Here is a 23,480-nt window from a genome sequence, read left to right on the forward strand (position 1 = left end):
ATAATTAATGAAGAACAAGCATTTCCATTTGCACTACAAATTTTGAATATACAAAGCTGTATATGACAGAAATAATGCTTTAACCCTTGTTATATCTGACAGTTCTCAAGAAAGGTGATGGTTTAAACTTCAACAAGACAAAGAAGATGCAGCCTGTGATATTTTTCAGGGTTTTGTAGCAACAGAGCAGAATGAAAAACAAGATCAGCATGCAAACGGGATGCCTTTCCTTAGACAACATTTATGGAAATTAGGCTAAGCAATTTGCTGAATTTTCAGTTTTTTTCACATTAGGTCAATGTGATGAACAAAGAAAGTTTAGTCAAAAAAAAGTCAGGAGAGTGATTTTTTTTTTCCCCTCCCCCTTTAATAAAAAGAGGGTTTTATTGAAAAATGCTCTAGAATTTTAACTCAGAAAAGTTACAAGATGGATGTAGAATTGTTTTCTTATTTTATTTTTCCTTTTAAGGATGATCAAGATTCCTGTTCCAGTCTTCCTATTTGCTGGGTAAAACATACTGCATTTAGTGAGTCCTTAGCTCACCCAAGGATGTATCCCAGGAGACTACATCTGTCTGAGGAGCCAAACATAATAAAAAGGAGAAGAAGATAGATGTTGCAGAGCCATTTCCAAATCAGCAATCTATTTCTGTTGAGTCAGATTTGGAGGTTTCAGATGTTCTGTTTTTCGACAAAAATCTGCTATATTCTTCCAAAACATACATATCTAATGAAGCCTTCAACTTAGTAAAAACCCTAGGACTTATTTTCCCTTTCATTAGAGAAAAGTACATTACTGCTTTAGATTTGGCTCTTGAGCTCTAAAGCGAACCCTGCGAGATCCAGGATTTCACCACGGCAGTTCCATCACTCCCAGAGTCACCTCTGAACATGGAATTTCCCATCTCATCGGGAAGAGGAGAAGCTTATGTGATGTCTCTCTCTTGCAGTCTGTCCTGGCGCTAATTCTTTTGTCCAGATGATCCACCTACTGCCACATTCCCCTCCCAAGGAGTCACAGGTAGGTAGGTCTTAACCACATCTTTCACAATCAGGGAAAGTGTTGTATTACCACCTGATAATGTCAGTGAGCACAAAGTACATGTAGTAGTGAAGACCAAAGAAGGAACTTCATCCTTCAGCTTAGCATTTAGTCTTAATATAATAGGTTAAAAAAAATAATCAGCAGCTATTTGTGCATTATGCCTGCTGACTCAGAGTCTGCTGACTGACAACTGCAGCAAGGCTTCCTCCAACTCTCTGCTGGGCACAGGGGATGACAGCCGAGTGTCAAGTTTAATATCCAAAAGACAGAGACAGAAATGGAATTGCCTCAATACCAGTCATTTCTTCACATCAGGAGCTTAGCAATTCACTTTCTGTAAGGGGAAATAAAGCTATCAGTTTGTGTAAGGCACTTATGTGTTTGTTAGACTGAGGCCAAACACATTTTAACTTTGGAAAGGTTGTGGATATTCCAGGGTTCCCAGCTGCAATGAAAAAGTCACCTCATTTTCCACTACGGAAACAATGTCTATCCGCTAAGATGGCAACAATACATTTATTTGGATTAATGAAAAATAAAGGCCATATGCCTATTCATTATCCTTGAGATTTAAAACACTGAAGTCTTACTTCATTAAATGAATAGCAAAAATCACATATAGTTCCTAAACCAGTAATCCACATCATTTCAAAGTTAAAACAACTGAAGTGAGACTGTGTGATCAAGGCAGCCCCCTCTCATGTGGAAAACACTGAAGGCTTTGTTCAGTGCCTGAAAAACGTATTTTAGAAAAAATATTTTTCTTACATAGGGAACTCTTTCCGTATTTTTTGTCAATGTCATCAAAACATCCGTTCATTATTCCCACATAGGTAAGAAAGTACCAGTGAAACGGAGATGAAACATATTGAGCATACAGAAAATGTAACATAACTTGTATGATTCCTTTTCAGAACAAGAGTGTTAAACAAGAGCCCATAATTCTTTACAGACAAAATCAAGCTTGCAAATTCTTATTCTTAATTTTATGTATAAAACAGGTTGCATTTTTTGCTTCCTTATGTCCCTGTAAATGCTATCAAGTCAGGAACAGATGTCATCTACCTGGACTTAAGCAGAGCGTTTGACACTGTCCCGCACAACATTCTGGTCTCAAAATTGGAAAGTCATGGATTCAATGGATGGACCACTCGGTGGATAAGGAACTGGCTGGATTGCTGCACTCAAAGGGTTGTGGTCAACGGCTCAATGTCCAAGTGGCGGCCAGTGATGAGTGGTGTTCCTCAGGGGTTGGTACTGGGACCAGTGCTGTTCAACATCTTTGTCAGAGACATGGACAGTGGGATTGAGTGCACCCTCAGCAAATTTGCCGATGACACCAAGCTCGGTGGCGCGGTTGACACGCTGGAGGGAAGGGATGCCATCCAGAGGGACCTGGACAGGCTTGAGATGTGGGCTCGTGCAAATCGTATGAAGTTCAACCAAGCCAAGTGCAGGGTCCTGCACCTGGGACGTGGCAATCCCAGGCACAAATACAGGTTGAGCGGAGAATGGCTGGAGAGCAGCCCTGAGGAGAAGGACTTGGGAGTGCTCGTGGATGAGAAGCTCAACATGAGCCAGCAATGTGCACTGGCAGCCCAGAAAGCCAACCACACCCTGGGCTGCATCAAGAGAAGTGTGGCCAGCAGGTCGCGGGAGGTGATTCTCCCCCTCTACTCTGCTCTGGTGACACCCCACCTGGAATACTGTGTCCAGCTTTGGAGTCCTCAACACAGGAAGGACATGGACCTGTTGGAACGGGTCCAGCAGAGGGCCAGGAAGATGGTCAGAGGGATGGAGCACCTCCCCTATGAAGACAGGCTGAGAGAGCTGGGGTTGTTCAGCCTGGAGAAGAGAAGGCTCAAGGGAGACCTCATAGCAATATCTGGAGGGAGCCTACAGGAGAGCCGGAGAGGGACTCTTTGTCAGGAAGTGTAGTGACAGGACAAGGGGTAATGGTTTTAAATTGGAAGAGGGAACATTTAGATTAGATACCAGAAAGAAATTTTTTCCTGTGAGGGTGGTGAGGCACTGGAACAGGTTGCCCAGAGAAGCTGTGGACCACCTGGAGGGGTTCAAGACCTGGCTGGATGGGGCTTTGAGCAACCTGCTCTAGTGGAGGTGTCCCTGCCCAGGGCAGGGGGGTTGGAACTCAATGATCTTTAAGGTCCCTTCCAACTCTAACCATTCTGTGATTCTCTAAGTCACAAGAAAAAACTTGCAGCGATGATATATGGTAAAAGGAAAAAGAAATTCAACAACCACCATTTAATACGCACAATGGTAATGTGTAGCAGAATATGTTTAATGTAATCTGCATTCATTCTGGACATTAAATCAGAATTACGGATTTAAGAGAAAACAAGGCTGGTTAGAAAACAAGCTGACTGAAGTACTTCTTTTGCAGTTATTTTGTGAATGATCTAACCATTGTCTTATCAACCCCCCCCCCAAAACAAGGTATTAAATTCTCCCAAGAGCTCTAACAAGTACCTGCTATACAGATAACGAGTACAGGACACAACAGCAACAAAAAAGAGAGAAAGCACCCCCTCACCAACCCCGTAAACATGTTTCTGCTGTCCATGAAGTGATGCTGTTTTGTGAAAAAATAGAAATTACTGAGGTTTAGTCTCTAAGGTGAAAAAAGAAGCAGTAAGAACAGAACGAGGTTCACCTCTAACAAAAAGCTGACTCTTTCAGTCATCGAGTGGAATATCATCATTCCATTACACGTGGGTAATACTCCACCTGCTTGGAGCATAAGGAGTGACTTATGATGAAGCTGGCTTCAAAAACATTCAGGTAATGTGCTGGTATGGATGAGGAAAGCAAAATATGAAATTACTATCAACATTCCCACAAAATTTTAATAACACACATTAATTAAAAAAATATCAAGTTCAACTAATATTTGTGTTCTATATCTGTTAAGGATGAAAAATGAAGTATTTGAAACAGTATAGGACCCAATTGCTCTTAACATCCTTTCCCCATAGAATCAAAATACGAAGAAGTCTTGCCAGGAAACCTTTTTAATACGCAATTTTTCCAATCTTATTTTGTTTATATAAGTGATATTTGAGTAGCTGCCTGCATCAATAAGTTAAATTTATCCCAACACTGTTTCCACGCTGCTTGTGACACAAGTCAACAAACTCATCGTTCTCTTCATACCCATGGTAACCACAGCTACCTTTGTGAGAGACCCTGGCAGAGACACCACCGCAACTGTGCTAACCGAGAGGAAGATGATGGGGACTGGAGACTTCAAGGACATGCCTGTCTGCCACCATAGAACCAGTTTCTACCTACTCTCTCTGCACGAGCTGGGTGTGACAGCTGGGAAGAGGAGGAACAGAACAGGCATCACCACAGACCCAGCACTGCAGACCATCAGGACAGGATTCAATTACATCCCCAGCCTTACAACAAAGCACTACTGAGGTTTGATATGCCAATTCCCTTCACTGCTCAGTCAGGGGAAAGTTTTGCTTATTCCAAAAAGGGTCTACTAAATACATACTATACTTTGAATCACAAAAACAGCTCAGACAATGAGATGACTTTTAGAAACTAATTCTGTTCATAATCCAGTCTAAATTGGAGAGAGAGCAAACCTCAAGTCCATTTAATCTAAATTTCACAATGAAAAGAAAAGCAAGTGTGAAACAACTTGTTCTGGGCTGTAGCATCCTCTTCCTACAGGTAGTCAGTCATTGTAATGCCCTATTTTAGTAACATAACTTTTATAAAGGTTCACATGATGGAAGAAACTGGTTTTTTATTTAATGATTCTTACTAAAACATTTTTGTGAATGAGACTAGTGCTAAAAACACTAAGATTTGGCAAACATTGTCCCTCCAGCTTTCCCAGCAACCTGTGCTGAGGAGTACCCTTCCGTCAGCAAACAATCTCACCATCAGAGGGTGGTACTCAATGGCTTGAAGTCCAGATGGAGAGCAGTGACAAGTGGTGTCCCTCAAGGGTCCGTCCTGGGACCGGTACTGTTTAACATTTTTATCAACGACATAGACAGAGGGATTGAGAGCACCATCAGCAAGTTTGCAGATGACACCAAGCTGTGTGGTGTTGTCGATATACCAGAGGGACGGAATGTCATTCAGAGGGACCTGGACAGGCTGGAGAGGTGGGCCCAGATGAACCTCATGAGGTTCAACAAAAGCAAGTGCAGGATTCTGCACCTGGGAAGAAACAATCCTCACTATAAATACAGACTGGGAGATGAAGTATTAGAAAGCAGCCCTGAGGAAAGGGACTTGGGGGTGCTGATGGATGAGAAGCTGGACATGAGCAGGCAATGAGCACTTGCAGCCCAGAAGGCCAATCACATCCTGGGCTGCATCAAAAGAAGTGTTGCCAGCAAATCCAGAGAGGTGATTCTGCCACTTTACTCTGCTCTGGTGAGACCTCACCTGGAGTACTGTGTGCAGGTCTGGAGCCCTCAATATAGAAAGGACATGGACCTGATGGAGCGGGTCCAGAGGAGGGCCACCAAAATAACCAGGGGGTTGGAGCACCTCTGCTATGAGGACAGGCTGAGGGAGCTGGTGTTGTTCAGCCTAGAGAAGAGGAGGCTCCAGGGAGATCTAATAGCGACCTTCCAGTACCTGAGGGGGGCCTACAGGAAGGCTGGGGAGAGTCTGTTTACAAGGGCCTGCAGTGACAGGACGAGGGGCAATGGCTTTAAGTTGGAGAAGGGGAGATTTAGATTGGATATTAGGAAAAAGTTCTTTACTATGAGGGTGGTGGAACACTGGAACAGGTTGCCCAGGGAGGTGGTTGAGGCCCCTTCCCTTGAGATATTCAAGGTGAAGCTCGACGAGGCCCTGGGCAACCTGGTCTAGTTGGGGGTGTCCCTGCTGACTGTGGGGAGGTCGGACTAGATGACCTTTGGAGGTCCCTTCCGGCCTGGACCAATCTATGAATCTATGAATCAGAATAAAAAAATCCTGACATTAAACAAGACTTAGTGTCTCTGCTATCTGCTTTGAAGCTGCAGAAACTAAACAGCTCAACAGGATGAAACTGATCCTTAGTAAGAAGGGAAGAGAATTTGAAAGCTTTTGTAGACTTCGAAGCTGTGGATCAGGAAAAGAGTGGGAAGAAAACTCATGCAGAAGATTACAGCTAACCTCAACAGATTTCTTTCCCAGCCTCCAAGGAGGCAAATTTGCTCTTCTGGCATTGCCAGAGCTTATGAGCTCTCAAATAAGGTTATAGAGAGGGAAGGATTTCACCAAGGAAGGTCTGGGTGTTAATAGATGTGAAGAAGCAGCTGATGATGATTTCTGAGATGGAAGGTCTCTTCCTTACATTTGGGAAGAAACAGAACCATTTTCTTCACTGCGAAGGAGAAGGAAGACAGCAATTTTCTGTCAGAAGGACCCCCTGGCTGACAAGTCAGACTTGTTTATATATACTTGAAAATCTGCTCTTATTTACTCTGTACAGAAAGGTATATACTCTGCATTTCAGATTTCCTATCTTGTTTGTGTTGTAAAGCCTTTGGAATAACCCACCCAAACAGACAGTCCCCTGCTAAATATGCTCTTTACAGATTCGTTTTAAGTTTTTTTTACTGACTTTTTTCTTTAAAGCAAAAAAGGGAGGGGTGGAAAAAAAAAAAAAGCCTGTGGGAGGCTTTTATGAAATGTACTTCTATGAGCCCTGCTGTGCTGGCTCAGCAGCTGGCTCATTTGAATACCAGGTATGCACTACACAGGGTTTTTTTGGAAACGCTGGCTTACCGGAAAAGCAATGTTGCTTTTGGATCATAAAGCTGGCTTTACGGTCTTTTTGAAGACCATAAAACTGGCTCAGTTAACATACGCAAATTCCTACTGAGTGTTGCAGTGTCCAATCCGATTGGCACGGGCAAAGCTACACCATTGCATCAGGATACCTAGGGGCTTAAAGCTGCCATTCAGCTGGAGAGCTTATTTAAATAATTAAGGGGCCAAATGTATGCATCTTCCTGTGAATCATCATAAAAATAGCAAGGAAAACATTTTTATTCAAAATAAAATTATGCTTCTTCAGTACGCCATTGTTTAACTACAACTATTTGAACAAACCAGCACATTTGGGATCACATCCACGCCCAATAAGGACCATCACTGCACCAGGACCTGACCCAATGGTTTTCACAGAAATTAATCCACATTTCCTGGGAGCAAAACCGCACCCCCAAGCAGTGAAGCACACTGTACTTCTCCAGTACTGGAAACCCTTTGTCTCTGGCCTGGTGCCCAGCCACAACACACTGGAGGAACGAGCCAGCCTTGTTATGGCCCCACACCAGGACTTGCCATTCCTCATGCAGAAGGAACAGCATACGCATGGCGCAATAGAAGCTTGTGACACGTTCTGCTTATGTGACAGAAATGAATTTGCAGTGGAGAGGAAAGCTGTTGTACTAAGGTGGATAGAACACTATAGCTGGGCCAAATGAGCTACTGAGCTCACTGTCTGAAAAAAACCCAAAAGGCATCTCATTAAAATTCTTTTTCTTGATCTAAAAATCCTAGAGAGGTAACATATACCGAGACCTGTACATTAAGCCTGGTGCTTAGCATTACAGAACAGCATGAAACTAGGATCAGATCAGATCATCCAGAAGTTTGCCAACTCCTTATTTTGCCAACTAAGGCCTTATTCTTGTAATAATCTCTGTTTTGAATAGACCTGTGCAGCCACATGGAGTCCAGTGAAGCAGTGGGTATTCTGTCAAGTTTTTTTAAATGACCATTTATTCAATCTGCAGTAAATGAAGGCAGCCAGTCATGCTGCCATTTGAAGAATGTGCGGGTCCAGGTGTTACAATATTTCTGAAACAGTGAGTGCATTAATAATGAGCTCAAATGGTGTTGGGTATATGTGGTAGATGTAAGAGCACTCTTCCTGGATGGCTAAATACCCTGCTGATTCCTACACTGAACCTTATCAGAATTCCCAAATCAAATCACACTAAAAAATGTCTAACCTTATCACTAAAAATCCATTTCAAATTATTCGGTTTCAAGTGTGCCTCCTACAATTAACCACAGCATGATACTTGGTGTATTCCTTCCAAACAGCAGAATTTTGCTGGTAAAAAAGCAAGAGTTTTATACTTCTGACTATCCTTCTGAATCATAGGAACCAAACAAGCAAGCAGAATGAAAAACTGAAGTCTCCAAGTAGTACAGAAATTTAGGGGTTTTTTTCCTAAAAATGGGGGAAATGTCAGACTACTTCTGATGGAGAGACACTGGCTCTAAAAGCAGCCGACACATTTTAAGTGGGGTTGGGGCAGAATCCCAGGGAGATACTCATTCTCATCCAGAAGACAGTAAGATCTGGGAATGGGGAGGCTGTGGCTGAATACCTTCCACTGCAGCACAGCGAGCTAGCACACCTCACTCCACAGCACTTTGGAAATTTCCAGTGAATTCTCCACTAGAGCATCTACCCATTTTCCTGACACCTTCCTTACCCATTTCCTTGCAACTCCAGGATTCATTCTCCTGACACCACGAGGGACATGCCAGAATGTAGAGATCAGAAGCAGGTTTTGCTCAAGTTTTCTGAAAATTGGAAACTGTGTGATTTAACCATTTATTGCTCGTTTAGCAGCTGTGGCTTTAAGAATCAGCTGGTAGGTGGGCTAAGACTTCTCATTTTGCTTATTTAGATGAAGGTGAAAGCAGGTGCCGCTCAGCTGGAAGAGGCATCTGCACTCCCAGCCTCAGTGAACACAGTTGTTTGCTTTGACGACAGTGCACTCAGCAACTTTGCCCGTGACTTCCGAGCTCTCTAAAGCACCAGGCAGGAGAGATTAGGGTGTTGTCATCTCCTGTTTCCATTTAAATGTGCTCGAAGCCACGTGCAGGGCAGCTGCAGTGGCAGCCCCTGCTCTTTGCAGCCTCACTTTTGGGCAAAAGAGAACTACTTTCCTGGAGCTGCTGGAACTTCTCCTCTCTACTCACTGGAGAAGGGAGCTGTGAGGACTGGGAGGGATTTGAAGAACTTACTGCCTACAGCTCCAAAAGGAATTGAGGGAGCTTGCACTGAAACAATCAGTGATGAAGTGTGAATGAATGAAGGCAAAGCCTGAAAAGATTGGATCTGCTTAAGACCTGCGTATCACAGTCCACTCTTTTTCAGAAAAGCAAACCAAAAAATAAACAATTGGAGGAAATGGATAAATAAATAAATAGGATATGCAAATACAGAAAAGATAATTTGCACTGACACATGACAAAGAGCATCAATACCGCTAGTAGTCAATAATGATGGAGAGGAAAAGAAAGACTGGAGTTACAGCTTCTTATCCCCCACACCCAATACACTAAGGTCCACAGAAATGCACTGTCTGAAATATTGATGACACAAAGGCTGAAAAATGATGGGGGATCAGATAAAATAACAATAAAATGATTACACTAGTTCTTTAACAGGGCAAATCATAACATTTTGGAGGTAAACCTTGAAGATCTCACAATTAGTAGACAGGGAGATGTTACACCAATGAAACGGGTAACTACGCAAGTTAGCAGAGAGAAAAATCAACTTCTCTCCAGCGTAGGCACTGCTGATCTCTTGGACTACATGAGGAATGCAGATGAGCAGCATGACGTTATCATTTAGTTAAAAGGCTGCAAAAGCAACAAAACCATAAAAGCATTAGCAAGAATAAAAAAAATATAAAGCAAAAGTGGTACGAAGCTGCACTGAACGTACATTTTACTGAAAGTGAAGCCCGAAAGAAGAGTAAGAAACAGGTCTTTCACTATCCGTAGTTTTCAGCTACATCCACTGGTCTTAAAAATTATATTTTTTTACATGGAAAAGGGTACTGCAGGGATTTCATGCAGTATGGAGCATGTTTTATGGAGCATAAAACAAACAAAAGAGGATTCTCCCTGGCTACAGTTACTCCCCTGCTTTGAACTGCTGAGCAGCTGATGAAGTGCTGTGATACTGTGGGGTCAGGAGGACTCATCTCTACCCCTCCCTTTCCAAGAAAAAGGAGTAATACTAGCACACTCTAACGAGCCGATCCAGCAGCATAGCAATGTTACTAACCAAATATTTCAGTCATCAGACCAAAGCAGACTATACCAGAACGTCCGGGACCTCCAACATCCAAATTATTAAGGCTTTTTTAAAAGAAATTAGGGCAACATGTTGTATGGACACATACCAAGATGAGACATGAAGGACAACTCATGGATTGACAGAATCCCTGGCTGCATTCCCTCTATTTTACTGAAGGGCCAGTTCTGTGATACAAAATTTATGCAACTTTTTTGTCTCTGATGAGAAAAGTGCAATTACCAGCTATTGTAAAATTCAGGATACACAGGGAAAAAAAAAAATCACAAATATAATATGAAAATGAGTTACAATGCAAATAATTCCCATTTGAAGAAGGGAAGTAACTGCAGATTATTTTTATATAACTTTAAGAGTAACTGAGCACAAGTTATTCTAAAAACATAAATCCTCTTAATGACACAGTAAAGTTTAATCAAATTGAAAATTCACAAGGTCTACTGATTTCTCACCCATCAGAAGATACAGAAATCCAACCATAAACATTCAGAGGGTTAAATAGATGCCTAAAAATTTCCTTTGATTTCTCCTCTGGATATAATAATCATCAGGGCAATCATATTTATATGAGAACATACCTATTGCGTCATACTACACTCTCTGTTAAGAATTCACTGTATGCTGTTCTGTTTCATCACTGACAGGTTTGAGAGTTTACACCATGGCCATTTGGATCATTTTGTGCCTCAAAAAAGCACCATGAAGAATTCTCATTATGTTCTCACAAAGCATTATTAGCTCTCTCTGCTGTACTCAGAAACAGATGTCAGTTGTCAGAAGTACTGCTACATAGTGATATACAGGTGTGCTCTAAGGACAAATAGTGAACACAGGGCATTCTTCTTCCTGTAACTGACAGCTAGAGAAACCAGTTTTGCTATGGCCTCCAAGTTATCTCAAATGGAGCACTTAGAAGACTGGGGAAGGAAGAACCAATGCAACAAGAATGAAATAGAATACTGTATATGTCAAAACCTGGTCTATTTATTCCTCACTCAGTTAGGAATCCCTGCTGCATAAAGATCCTAGTCAGGGAATTCTCCTACTCTCACTTCCTGTACAAGACAACTTTTTTTTTGGACATCTTCTTATAAAATAGAATATATTCCATTTCTGTGGTCTTTTTTCTTTCATTTTCCTACTTACTGATTTTGTCCAGTATTTTTCGAGGCAGTTTCAAACTAATCCAGCTTTTTTTCCTGTTGAATACTTTTCTCTTATAATAAAAAGACAGTACTAATGATTTAAAAAAAAAATTAGAAGAAAAAAATTCAGGGGAGATGTGTTCCTCCTGATTTTCTGTTCTCTGTGAAAGCCACATAAGTAATGGCAACACACAGATATTCTGTGACAGCATTTTTATATGTATATATAAAACTCAGACAAGGTTATACAAAATACATCAAATTAAATGCCTAAATTATTTAACGGTAGCCATTTAATGAACTAGAAAAGCAGCTGTTCTAATCAAGGTGGGTAAATGCTAGCTCTTGAAAACTTGAAACCTCTTGAAATCACTAAGCTTATCAGAAAATTTACATTTAGCTTATAGAAAGATACTGAGGCTTAGCAGCTTGTGTAAATGGCAGTGATACTTGAAGACAATCTTATGGCAAGTGCTCAGCATCTTGCTAAATTAATACCCAGTCTAGGGCACTGATTCAGGAAACACTGAAACAGGTATTAAAGTGTTATTTGAATTAGGCCTCTTGTAAATGGTTTCTCAGGCATGTCCATAGGCTGAAGGGCACTTTTCCCCCAGATACCAAGATAGAAAAAGCTATACACTTTTACCAGTTCTTAGGAGGGCAGAAGAAATCAGTTATTATTCTTGAGGTCTTTTAGGAAACATGCAGACAGGTAAGGCATATCAATCTTAGATTCTCTTAGCCTGTCTCTAAAATCTTCATCTAAAAAAACTTCCTCACATTGATTTTTACATGTTTTCAACTTTAAGGATGTTTGAACTTGAGCTACAGATTATAAACAACAATTTTGGCAATCAAGATGCTCTTCAGAAAACCCACTTTTGGCATGTGATGTGCAATTCAGACACAAGTAATAGAGGAAAGGGAAACGAGAAGGTTCAAGTGTATTAAACTTTGTTCCTTTATTTATGAAATGGAAAGAGAAAGCAATATGACTATTTGATGTCCTATCATGTATTATCTTTCCTAGTAAATAAAGCCAGCATATCAGAGCAGGTTTATAAATGGGCCTGTGCTTTCATATGGCACAATATTATATTGTAGCACAAGTTTTTGGATAACAGACCAATGCTTTTGTTCTGAATGGGCTTCACCTCCACTTGTAATCCGCACAAACCGCTTGTAACTGCATTTCTGTTGAGTGCCACCTGCACGCAAAAACGCTGGCAATTACAGCTCTGTAACACACGTGGACACACCTCTACAGAGAGAGATTTTACACAGGGGGAAAAAAGTATCTCTTTCTAGGGTGTATGGGGCCAACAAGGAAGGTGCCTGCAAAGATGTACATGTAAGTAAACAGAGCTGCAGATTTACACCAGCTGAGTCTCAGCACATTTTTTTCAATGTATTGCCTGCGACCACCCTATCGACAGCCAGAGACACACCTGGAAAAGAAACAATGCTTCTTTATAATTACAGCCTATTTCTCATTCAGCAACTGAAATATGGCAGATACTAAAGAAACATTCCGATTCCAAAGAAAACCATAAAGCCATTGTTTTCCACTGAACCATGTCTTAATTTGTTTTCTTTTTCTGATAGTGAACTACTGTTCATGTTTTGCACGACTAGGCTGATAATAAGCCAGGCTCTTACAATCCCAGCCACGTTCAGGGTTTTGCTCAGAATTAGCCAGCTGGATGGGAACACTTTCTCGCGAGCAGAGGATGACACCTATGTGCATGAGGTTGTGTGACGGGGTGGCCTAGCATCCAGCCAGCCCTTGAAAATCAAGGATGGGGTAACACATTCATTTGTTTTTTCCCCCTTCTCCTCTTCCCTCCTGCTACTAGCTGGTAGTTCCCCTGCCAAATGTCCATCATATACTGCTGCGTATTTTTATTACTTTAAATATGGATGAAGGGAGGTTATGTGTCCCCCTTGCTAAAAGAAATGTTAACGGAGTGCGAGATATAACTTCAATATTTTTGAAAGCCTCCTTTTCTGACACACTGTCATCATTTTGGCTGGGATAGAATTCCCTTTCTTACTAGCAGCTAGCCTAGTGCCATGTTTTGGATTCAGGATGAGAATAATGTTGATAAGGCACTAATGTTTTTAAGTTATTGCTAAGCAGCCAAGGCTTTTTCGGCTCCTCACGCTGCCCCACTAGCGATTGGGCTGGGAGTGCACAAAAAATTGGGAGGGGACACAGCTGGGACAGCTGACCCCAACTGATCAAAGGGATATTTCATCACATATGATGTCATGCTCAGTATATAAACCTGGGAGAAGGAAGGCAGGGGGACATTCAGAGTGATGGCATTTCTCTGCCCAAGTAACAATTATGCTGCTTTCCTGGAGGCGGGTGAACACCTGCCTGCCAATGGGAAGCACTGAATTAATTTCTTCTTTCGCTTTTCTTGCATGCTTGGCTTTTGCTTTAATTATTAAACTATCTTTATCTCAACCCAGGAGTTTTTTCTCACTTCTAATTTTCTGACTCTCTCTCCCACTCCCTCTGGGGGCAGGGTGAGCAAGCAGCTGCATGGTCCTTGTTGCCAGCTGGGCTTGAACCACGACACATACACAGGCAATATTCCTCAAGAAAATTTCCTACATTTTTACAAGATTTACAAGATTTTGAAATCCTAGGCCTAGTTTGTTCACCCAATAGCACATAGGTTTAATGATGTAAGGCAAAGAACAACAATGGCTAGGCTACACAGATATGGTGAAGACAGGAGTTCTTTACAGGAGGTAAATGAGCATCAAATTCTAGCATCAAATACCACATGCCCTGTTATAAGGGAAACAGACTACACATGCAGTGATATAGAAGACAATATAATGCAGTCAGAGCTAAAACTGAGCTGAAAACTCCTTAAAAAGAATTCTTACAAAATCCAAAATCCTTTACAAAGCATGCATACATAGAAGATTTACTCTCTTTTTTAAACATAATCTTAAAGGTTAATTCACCTCATACTTGCCTAGTTTAGAATTATTTTCTTTTGTAGTTTGGCTGTCCCAGTTTGAAATAAAACCGAACCAATCTTCTGTTCTGTAACTTTACATCCTAGCTCGGCCTCCTCTAACTCTCTGAAATTAACAGCGCATTGTGGAGAAAACTGCTCGTTCTCAGAATGATAAGACCAACGTTTGTGCTCCATGGCAAGGAATGGTGAGCAGGGAGGCCCTTGCTTATACTTACTGCCATAACAACCAAGGTCAGCCAATTTCGTTATTTGCCCCCTTAGAGGGTCGGAAACGGAAAAAACGTAGAGGGGTCACATCGGTGGGGAGGAGTGGACAGGACAGGTGACCCAAACCTGACCAACCGGGGTATTCCATCCCATCTGCCCCATGCTCAGTATAAAGGCTGAGGGATCAAAGGGTCAGCCCTTCCTGCGATGGCCGACGTCCAGAGAGGACTCTGTCTGTTCATCTGCCTTTGATCCCCATCCGTGTGTTCCTGACTCCAGAGCTGGAATCCAGTTCCCATTCGTCACTGAGTCCAGTCTGGGACTTCCCCAGTGCCTGCCGGTGATGTGACTGTCATCCTGGGAGCTTGATACAGTTTTGTATATATTGTATCTATTTCATTATTTTCTTCTTTATTTTTTTTTTAATATTAATTCTTCATTAAAGTAGTTTAGTTCATTCTAAACTTCTGAATCTCCTTTATCTCTTTCTCCTCCTCTCTCCTCTTTTTTTGGGGGGGGAGAAGGGGGGGGAAGGGCCATCTGTCGGTCCGGTTTTGGTAAATTCGGCCGAAACCACGACATTGGCACAAGACATAAAGCCCAGAAAGGAACCTTATTTGTTTAATTAATTTCAGTGGTACTGAAGAGAAGTGAAATATTTTGCATATTGTTGTAATAAAGCAAAGCAGAGGTAAATTCATTACCAGGATATAATACATTGCACTTCACTCATTCTACTTACATGCTGTGTCATGGAAGACAGAACTCAGCAGTCAGGTTTCTACTTAATTAGAGTTTTAAAAAAGCCCCTCATTTTTCTCATGAAGTCATTGGTGGGAGGAAAATGGAGAGATGGGAGGAAAACACAAGCTGTTTATAGAAAATTTTCCCCCTCTAAGCAAGAATTGTCTGTTTTACAAAGACTTTTTCTCCAACTAGATTCATCACCTGCAACATACAAAGCAACACAGATACCATGCCTACACAAAATAAAATTTCAGCTCAGGTCCATCTATTCCATCAGAGATGAACAAGCTGTATTTCAGAGCTAAAGTATTTACCAAGTGACAGAAAAAACCCCATGTATGGAATAACAAAACAGGAATAAAAGACCAATAAATTTGACTAACCACCTCATTACACAGATTAACTTCAAAACCCAATTGTTAAAAATATTCCTCCCCTGGGTTTAGCATTGCTAGCTTCCCAAAAGACATTATTCATACAATGTACCAGAAAGCCCAGTTCCTTCACATCTGTTGTAAGCTTAAATAAAAGTATGGTCTGTTAAAATCTATTCTTTCAGGCTTTGGAGGATGTCAGTGACATGAAGCAAACCTTCAGATACAGAACTACAGGGAGAAAGCTCCACAGCTTCACAAATGCCTGCTAACATTAGAGTGGCGGAGGAAACACTGCATTACATGAGACAAGACAGTTTAGGCATGTAGTCATATATATGCACGTATATAAATATATAAAAGAAAAAATATTCCTATCCTCATATATCTTCAATAACAGAAGTAACACTTCCATTCCCATTTAAAAGGAAAATGCCATTTTTCATGGCTGTCTGAAATGGCAAACTCTTGCAAGTCTTTGCTGTGCAGCTCTATGCAGGAAGCTAGCATTTCAGGCGTCGCCCTTTGGCATACCAGGCTGCTTGGCTCAACAAACGGATATTGTTCTCTTTTAATTACTTTTTAATACTGTGCATTATGGCACCCAACAGAGCAACAGCATCCAATACCAGAGAGGAGTCCTCAGCTTTCTGCGATATGTGCGTTAGGAAAGACAGACGGTTCTGGCTGCAAGCTCCCGCTGCGCCACACGACCTGCAGCCTGAGCTCCCACGGCACATGTGCATCCTGCAACTGGGTTTGCAGAATGAATGCCCATTTACAGATAAAACAGCATTTAAATGCCGTCGTCCTGCCTGTGCAGAGATGTACAAAGTATCAGGAGAACTCTATGTACATTATTCTTGCAGTGAAATGTCATTTTCAGTATAGTTAGCACCCAGACTACAGTTCAGTCAATACACAGATTATTCCCTTATTGGGAAGGCTTCGGTGCCTGGAAGGAAAATTCACTTTGATCTATAGTGGCTCTCAGAAACCTCACATAAAGTGGAAAAGACAGAAATACCTTCTCACTTAAAAAACCCTCTCCAGAAGAAAAATTAAGCTAGCTCAAGAAATTCAACTCTCATCTGGTTATCCGGTTTGAATCTGTTAAGAACAGCAAGTACAAAAGCACAACGTTATATCAAAATCCGAGATCTAACCAAGTTAGTACCTCCAGTGTGGCTCAGGGTAAGGCATGCACAGGCAGACTGCAGGCTTCTTTGTGTAATAACCAGCTTTAACACCCAACTGATTCATGCTGATCATCTCCAGATCCAAGGAGCTGTCAGTTCTCCCCAGCGCAGGGCTAGCTTGAAGGTATTTGGTGCAGTTTTTCCTTCTAGACATAATTAAAGCTTATTTACAATGGCCAGGTTCTCCTTGCGACAGAAAACCTCAAAGTTTGCATCTAGCGAAATGTATGCTAAGAAATGATCAACAGGAATAAACTACTGGTAAAGATCTTAGCTACTCCACATCAGAAGCCAAATGGTATTTCCCCCTTTTGTCTAGTTTTATTTTGATTCAACAGATTGCCTCAGATATTTTTCCTATTCCCATGGTTTTACTGTTCAACGTGTACTTGATGGAAGCTTCACTCTGACTAAATGGACATGCTGAGAACACTGGATCAGATTATTGGTCCATTAGACCCAGCACCTTGCAACAAGACCTCAGAGAATGGCAAACCAAAAAATTTACTGGATCTTCTCAGCTGTGCTGGAAATGATAACACATCACTAGACCAATACTTCGAGGGAAAAAGATTTGTTAGCTCTTACAGGCTAAATTACACTTTCTCTTGTATTTTCTATGATGCAGTTCTATCCAGAAAGTAGCCTCGGTTCTAATATATGGGAAAAAAGTAGGAGTAAAGATATAATAGTATACTGATTAAACCAAATCACCTCTGCATTAAGACATTTTATTCACTGTTAAGCCTCTTTGAAAAAGCAACCTACTTACATGTGTGATTTCCATTTTATTTGGTAAGCACAGTTATTCACACTTTTAAGTGTAGGTGGGAAAAAGAATTCACATTATCAGATCCAAAGTGTGACAGTAATAACCTGCAGCCTGCCCATTCATCAGCTTCTCTAAGTGCTGGTCCAGTTCTAAGAACAGATTCTCGTTTATAAACCCTTGCTCTTTGATTGAGGCCTATGGCAGCAATGGACCCTGAGAATGCTTATTACACACAGCTGCTCTAACAGAAACAGAGAATCAGAGTATATTACCATTTAAAAAACCACAAATGTTTAAACAATAGGAGTCAGGAAACACAAGCTTAAAAAGTTCTTAAGCAAAACTGAAAGATCAATCTCTCATATAACAGATGAATCTGTTATATACAATCACTTAATTAAGCCATTATTAAACATAAATAAACATCAATCATAAAGAGAAAGAAACGTATGTGGTGTGCTCGGTTGCATCTACTCTCGCTATGTAGATATGTGAAGAATGCCCATGGTAGAGATATGCAAAAGTGTTTAGAAAAATCTCTCTCTGACTTCTACCTGATAATCGCTGAAACAGCATCCATACAATGTATTTTAATTTCATTTACATAATAATGGGAAATGATACAATAGGAAATCAAATAGACACTTAAGAATTTTAAACTGTTATTCACATTAATTTTTTTTCACTTTTCCTGGCTATTATTTATTAGCATTTTGTGACTTTCCTAATACAATGTAACTGACTCCCTAAAAGCCTTAAGCTGCAACCTGGACTCTCAGGTGCTGTGGATGCGTAGCTCTGATGAATAACAATGGCAGCAGATGCACCAAGAGGTATATCAGTCTGTGTCGTAAATTGTGTATTTTAGCAGAGGACTACAGGATGAAAGGATTAGTGTGAAGGGGGACTGCACCCTACACCATTTTCAGAAAACTACCCTTTGTTACAAGAAAAATATCACTATTGGATGTTGAAAATGTGAACTATGGGAAGACCTTGTGGAGAAGTCTTTGATCTGTTTCCTTCACAGCTGGGTAAGTGCTCACTGTGTGGGAGTTAATTGTATTAGATACCGCGTGTAATAACCTGATTAATTTTGTACTTCAGCGCTATTAACTACCACACTATACGTGATTGACTGGAGAATAGAGGAATTTAATCCTTCTGTTCAAATACAAAACCAAACAAGAATAATCCTTTGTTTTATAACTTTTAAATAGATAAGTTAAATTCTTAATAATGCTTAGAGTATGTTAGGAAGGCACTCAGTGAAACTATTTAGCTAAGGGTAACTAGACACTTCCATTAGAAAGCCTCGTTAATTGGGATTTAAAAATTAACTCTGATTTACAATGGACCATAAAACTGTCCAGTCCAAAATTCTATTATTTTTTTGAAGGTTTGTAAAACATAAAATTAAAGAAACACTATCAATAAATTATCCCTTGTTATTTCAACACTGTTCTCAATATTGGCAGCCACAGTTTTAAAACAGAATTTAAAAAAAATTGGCAAGCCTCAAAACTCATCCTGGGGTGTATTTATCTTGGGATTTTAACACACAACTAATTGTGAGGATAGGTAAGAGAAAAGAAAATGGGAATATACAAAAGGTTTACAAAAGACATACAAAAATAGGTTTTTATGATATACCTATCATTATCACTTTTTGCACTTTATCATACAATCTCATATGACATGGTGCAAAAAAGCCTTGTTAAAGGAAGCAATGATTTCTGCTGTTAGAAGTCTACTCGATTTCCATAGCAAAAACACTCACTAAAATTTTACCACAATAAACGAAATCAAGCCCCAAAGACTAATTTATTGTTTCCAAAATTTCACATTCTATAAATAAGGAGGAAATTTCATCCCAATAAATGAGAAGCATAATAATTTAAGAAAGCAAAACCCTAAAACTGGCCCAGAAGTTGCTAGCTTAAAATACAGAAGCTGGCGAACAAATGAAGCATTTGGACACGTCAGAGGAGCAGCCAGGACTGCTGTTCTCAGTGGACGTTGCAAAAAAGCTATTTTTCCACTGCACAGAATTTTCAGGGTATTAGTCAAGTGGGCAGAATAACAAAATATTTTACAGAAAACTGGGTATTTTTATACCACAATCAAATGAGGTCTTGTTTTAGAGAGATATTTTTCGAGTCACTCCTAAAAGCAGTTGCTAAATTTCCTGATGTTCCAACAAAAGTATATATAGTACAAGCAAGTCTGAGTAAAATGAAGACTCTAATTTTAATAAAGATTTTCTATTCATTCCCATGGGCCAAAAAAGAATCCCAAATAAATTCTCTGCATCTGAAATAAATGGCTACTACCAAAATAGTCTTTAGGAGCAAGGGTATACACATGCTTCCCTTCTAAATTAGTGGTCAGAAGCAAAACAGAGATTGACAGGTTGAGGGAAGAAGCTGCTCTTGCCATATGTTCCCCGACAGCCACCTCACAGAACCAGGGGCCACTTTGGCTAGTACCTAGGTAGCAGTGGCTTTCCTGAATAAACCCACTCCACAACAGCGCAACTCCCAGCAGGCATTGGAGTAAACGTAACCCTTTATAGGGGAGTCAAGGAAAGTCCTTCCTGAGCCTTTTGAAAGGGAACTGCCAAAACCAGAGCACAATGGGAGAAAGAGTAAGTTAAAAACAAACAAACAAACCACAACCAAGAAATAATCCAACAAAAAATCCCCCAAAACCAAAACCCACAACCCTGGAAATAAAAATGTGTAAATGATGGTTTATGGTCAATATAAATTACCTCTTCTTTCACTCCCAATGTGGATACGTCACCAGTGCCTATAGGCTACCCATGTACCTTATGAAGGGCCCAGCCAGGCTGCAGAAGCAGTAGTCAGGGACTCCTGTTGAACTTGAGTATAAGCATGATTTCTAATTTCCCATTCTGTTTCCCACCTCATTTCCTGTGTTACTTTTCCTTTATATGTCTGTCTCACTAAAAAATACTTCCCACTGACATTACAGTATTAGCACGATATTAAGAGAGCACCAACCAGAGCTGCCGTTTCCAATCATTTGCAAAGTGAGGATGACAAACTGGGTGGATTTCCATTGCCTTACACTTGGAAAGCTTTTTTTTCCACAATTGTATAAAAACCTTTCTGTAGATTATTTGAAAAGCAGTAATTGAAAAAAATAGGATCTGATCTTATTACGTAGTCTTCAAGAATATAGCAAGTAAACTTGTTATATTCTTGCTATCCACTTCTATCCACTTATGTATCCACTTGCTATCTAGCCTGTGGACTAGGCTTCTGAACCTTGGCTGTATCAGTAATTTACTTCCTGACGCAAAGAAATATGTGAACATTAATCATTCAATCCTTTGTTTTCTTAGGCATATTACTTCAGCTATAAAGAACTCACCAGAAATATCCTTTCAAGTTGATCTTGAATGTCTTTCATTCCTGGAAAAGCAGCGACCCCTTGAATCATTTCTACAAAGATACAACCCACTCCCCTACAGAGGAAAAAAAAAGTATGCAACGTTAGAAAGATTTCTTACAGATTAAATGGCCAGAAGAAATGCTTTTCTACCCATCACCGGTATTTAAATAACATTTATTTATTTATTTATTAAAATCAATGCCAGACTGAAGACAAGCATGTAAAGCCAATGCCTACATATCAACACTTCTCAGGTGTTTGACGGAAAGTGTAGAGGTAGCAGGAATAGGGATGGGAGCTGGTGAGACCAGTGAAGGCACAGCAGCTGCTTTCTCTTTGTACAAGGGCTTCCCGAGCAGCATACTCATGCTCCCAAATAAATCCTGGGGATGTGGGAATGGCAATGAGAGAGCACTGTTGGGAGAAGCTGCGTGGGGACAGGGATGGGGTATGGAGGCACACCAGAAGGGCAAGGCACGGCAGAAGAATCTGGAAAAAAAAATGAGTAAAGAGGAAAAGGGCATGTGGCTGCTCAGTCACTGAACAAAGCTACTGCCCAAATGTGGGTGACTTCTGGAATGGGCTTGGGCATTCTGCTCCCCTCTTCCAGCACAAAAGAATGAAGCCTGAAGCCCATACCACTGGGGGGCTGCTGACCCCATCCCCCAGAAGCTCTGGCTGAGAGGTGCTCGATGGGCTGGGGCAGCCATGGGCTCCCTCCTCTCCCTGTCGCGACAGCCACTTCATTACAGCTCCTGTCCCTGCTCTCTCACAAAAGGTACCTCACATGAGGCCCCCTCATCCCACTCAGTTAAGCCACTGGCAGAAGTATTGGGAAATGAGGGGGGAAAAAGTATCTGAGATATAATAACTACAGCTCAAAGAATGGATTCTCAGAAGTTGAGGAAAGCTTCTGTGACTCTAACCCAAATTTCAGATAATCTGGACTTCCCGCATATGAAAAGCAAAACGAATTACAAACTTGCATTTGCATCTTTTCTGGATGAAGAAGAGAGCTCAAGAGTTGCTTGTTCCCTCAGAAAAAATAATTGTAAGAGAAAACATCCCTTTAGCTATCAATAGGACGCAGAATTTTATTATATATTTTAGCTTATTAAATGACATTTTTCCACATACATTTTTCTACAACTTCTGTGCAAACACCTAAGCATGCTGTATAACTATGTCTGTGTAAGTAACCACACAAAAACCCCCTTTACTCCAAACAAATGCCAATTCAATAATCCAAAATACATATCAAAATGAACCAAGAATTTGCAAAACTAACTACGATACCAGCTCTCCCTAGTAACAGGAAACTGATTTATGTTTCTGTGTCAGAAAATCCCAGCAATAACCTCTAATTTAACTTTGGTTTTAGAAGTAAATTCCTTGGAATATAGTAATTACATACCTTTTCATTGTTTATGCATCGTGATGATGCATTTGGAAAGTAGTATTTAATTTTAGGGATATGTGTGCATATACTGTTGAGGAAGTGGTTCTAGAATAAAACAACTTAATGAAAACAGATTGCATATTTCCATTAAGGCCGGGGTTGAATATTTACAGATATCACTTAACTAAGGTTATCAGCAGACAATCCATGCTTTATCGTTTCTGAAGGCTTTGACTACTACTGATTAATCAAATAATTTTATGTTCCAGGACAATGAGAGTTGACAGCCAAATTTCTTGAAGAAGAAAAATAAACATTCATCACTACGTTCTAATTCTACATCCCAGAGCATAGATATATTAAGCAAGTTTTTCCTTAGGCATTGAAAAGTGGGGGAAAACTTTGGACAGAACAGTTCTGGTCAAATTTTAGAATAATTCAGGTGTTTATAAAAGAGAGGTTAAAATTTATGTTCCATATGCTTCTGCTGGTTACCAAATTAACTGAATTGATTAAACTGCCATTCATCATTTAGTCTGGTTAGTGCTTCATTAGGCACAGACGGGCACAATATATCTTAGTCAAATACTTATAAACAGTATCAGGATCTCAGGCAAGGAACAATTCAAGATTTCAGTCAGAAGCCATTTAATCAAGATGAGAAATAAAACAATTTAATTTAGACTAAACAAAAGAGGATTAGAGTCCTATTCTTGCAACTAGAAAACAGGCATTTGATTAAACAGTGTATCCTTTGAGGGCATGCACTGCTGTCTGCAGAGAAACTCCAGCTAGCTCTTTTGAACAGAAATGCTGTAAAGGTAGTAAGAAGATTTTGCCAAACTTTATATTGTTTCACAAAATCTATTTACAAAATTTCCACTTTTAGTGGATCTGACACAAGTATTAGCCAAAAATCAAGTAAGAACCGCAAACAGCACCACTGAGGAAAAATTTCCTGCTTGGAAAGAAGAATCCTATTATGTGTCTTGGACTCTTGTGTAACGTAGTGCTCCATTTAGTCACAAGCTGAAATGAGAGTGAAA

The 23,480-nt window shown here is 40.4% G+C and overlaps 1 protein-coding gene across 1 annotated transcript in view; it reads right to left on the bottom strand.

Moving 5' to 3' along the window:
- Positions 1 to 23,480, bottom strand: part of CDK14 (cyclin dependent kinase 14) — a 329,099-nt gene that overhangs the window by 107,911 nt on the left and 197,708 nt on the right. The window contains exon 10 of the mRNA XM_074156862.1: positions 21,015 to 21,108. Within this exon, the coding sequence (XP_074012963.1) occupies positions 21,015 to 21,108 (94 nt within the window). The remainder of the gene's footprint in view (positions 1 to 21,014; positions 21,109 to 23,480) is intronic.

The sequence above is a fragment of the Numenius arquata genome, chromosome 12 (genome assembly GCF_964106895.1).
Source record: "Numenius arquata chromosome 12, bNumArq3.hap1.1, whole genome shotgun sequence".
Lineage (NCBI taxonomy): Eukaryota > Metazoa > Chordata > Aves > Charadriiformes > Scolopacidae > Numenius > Numenius arquata.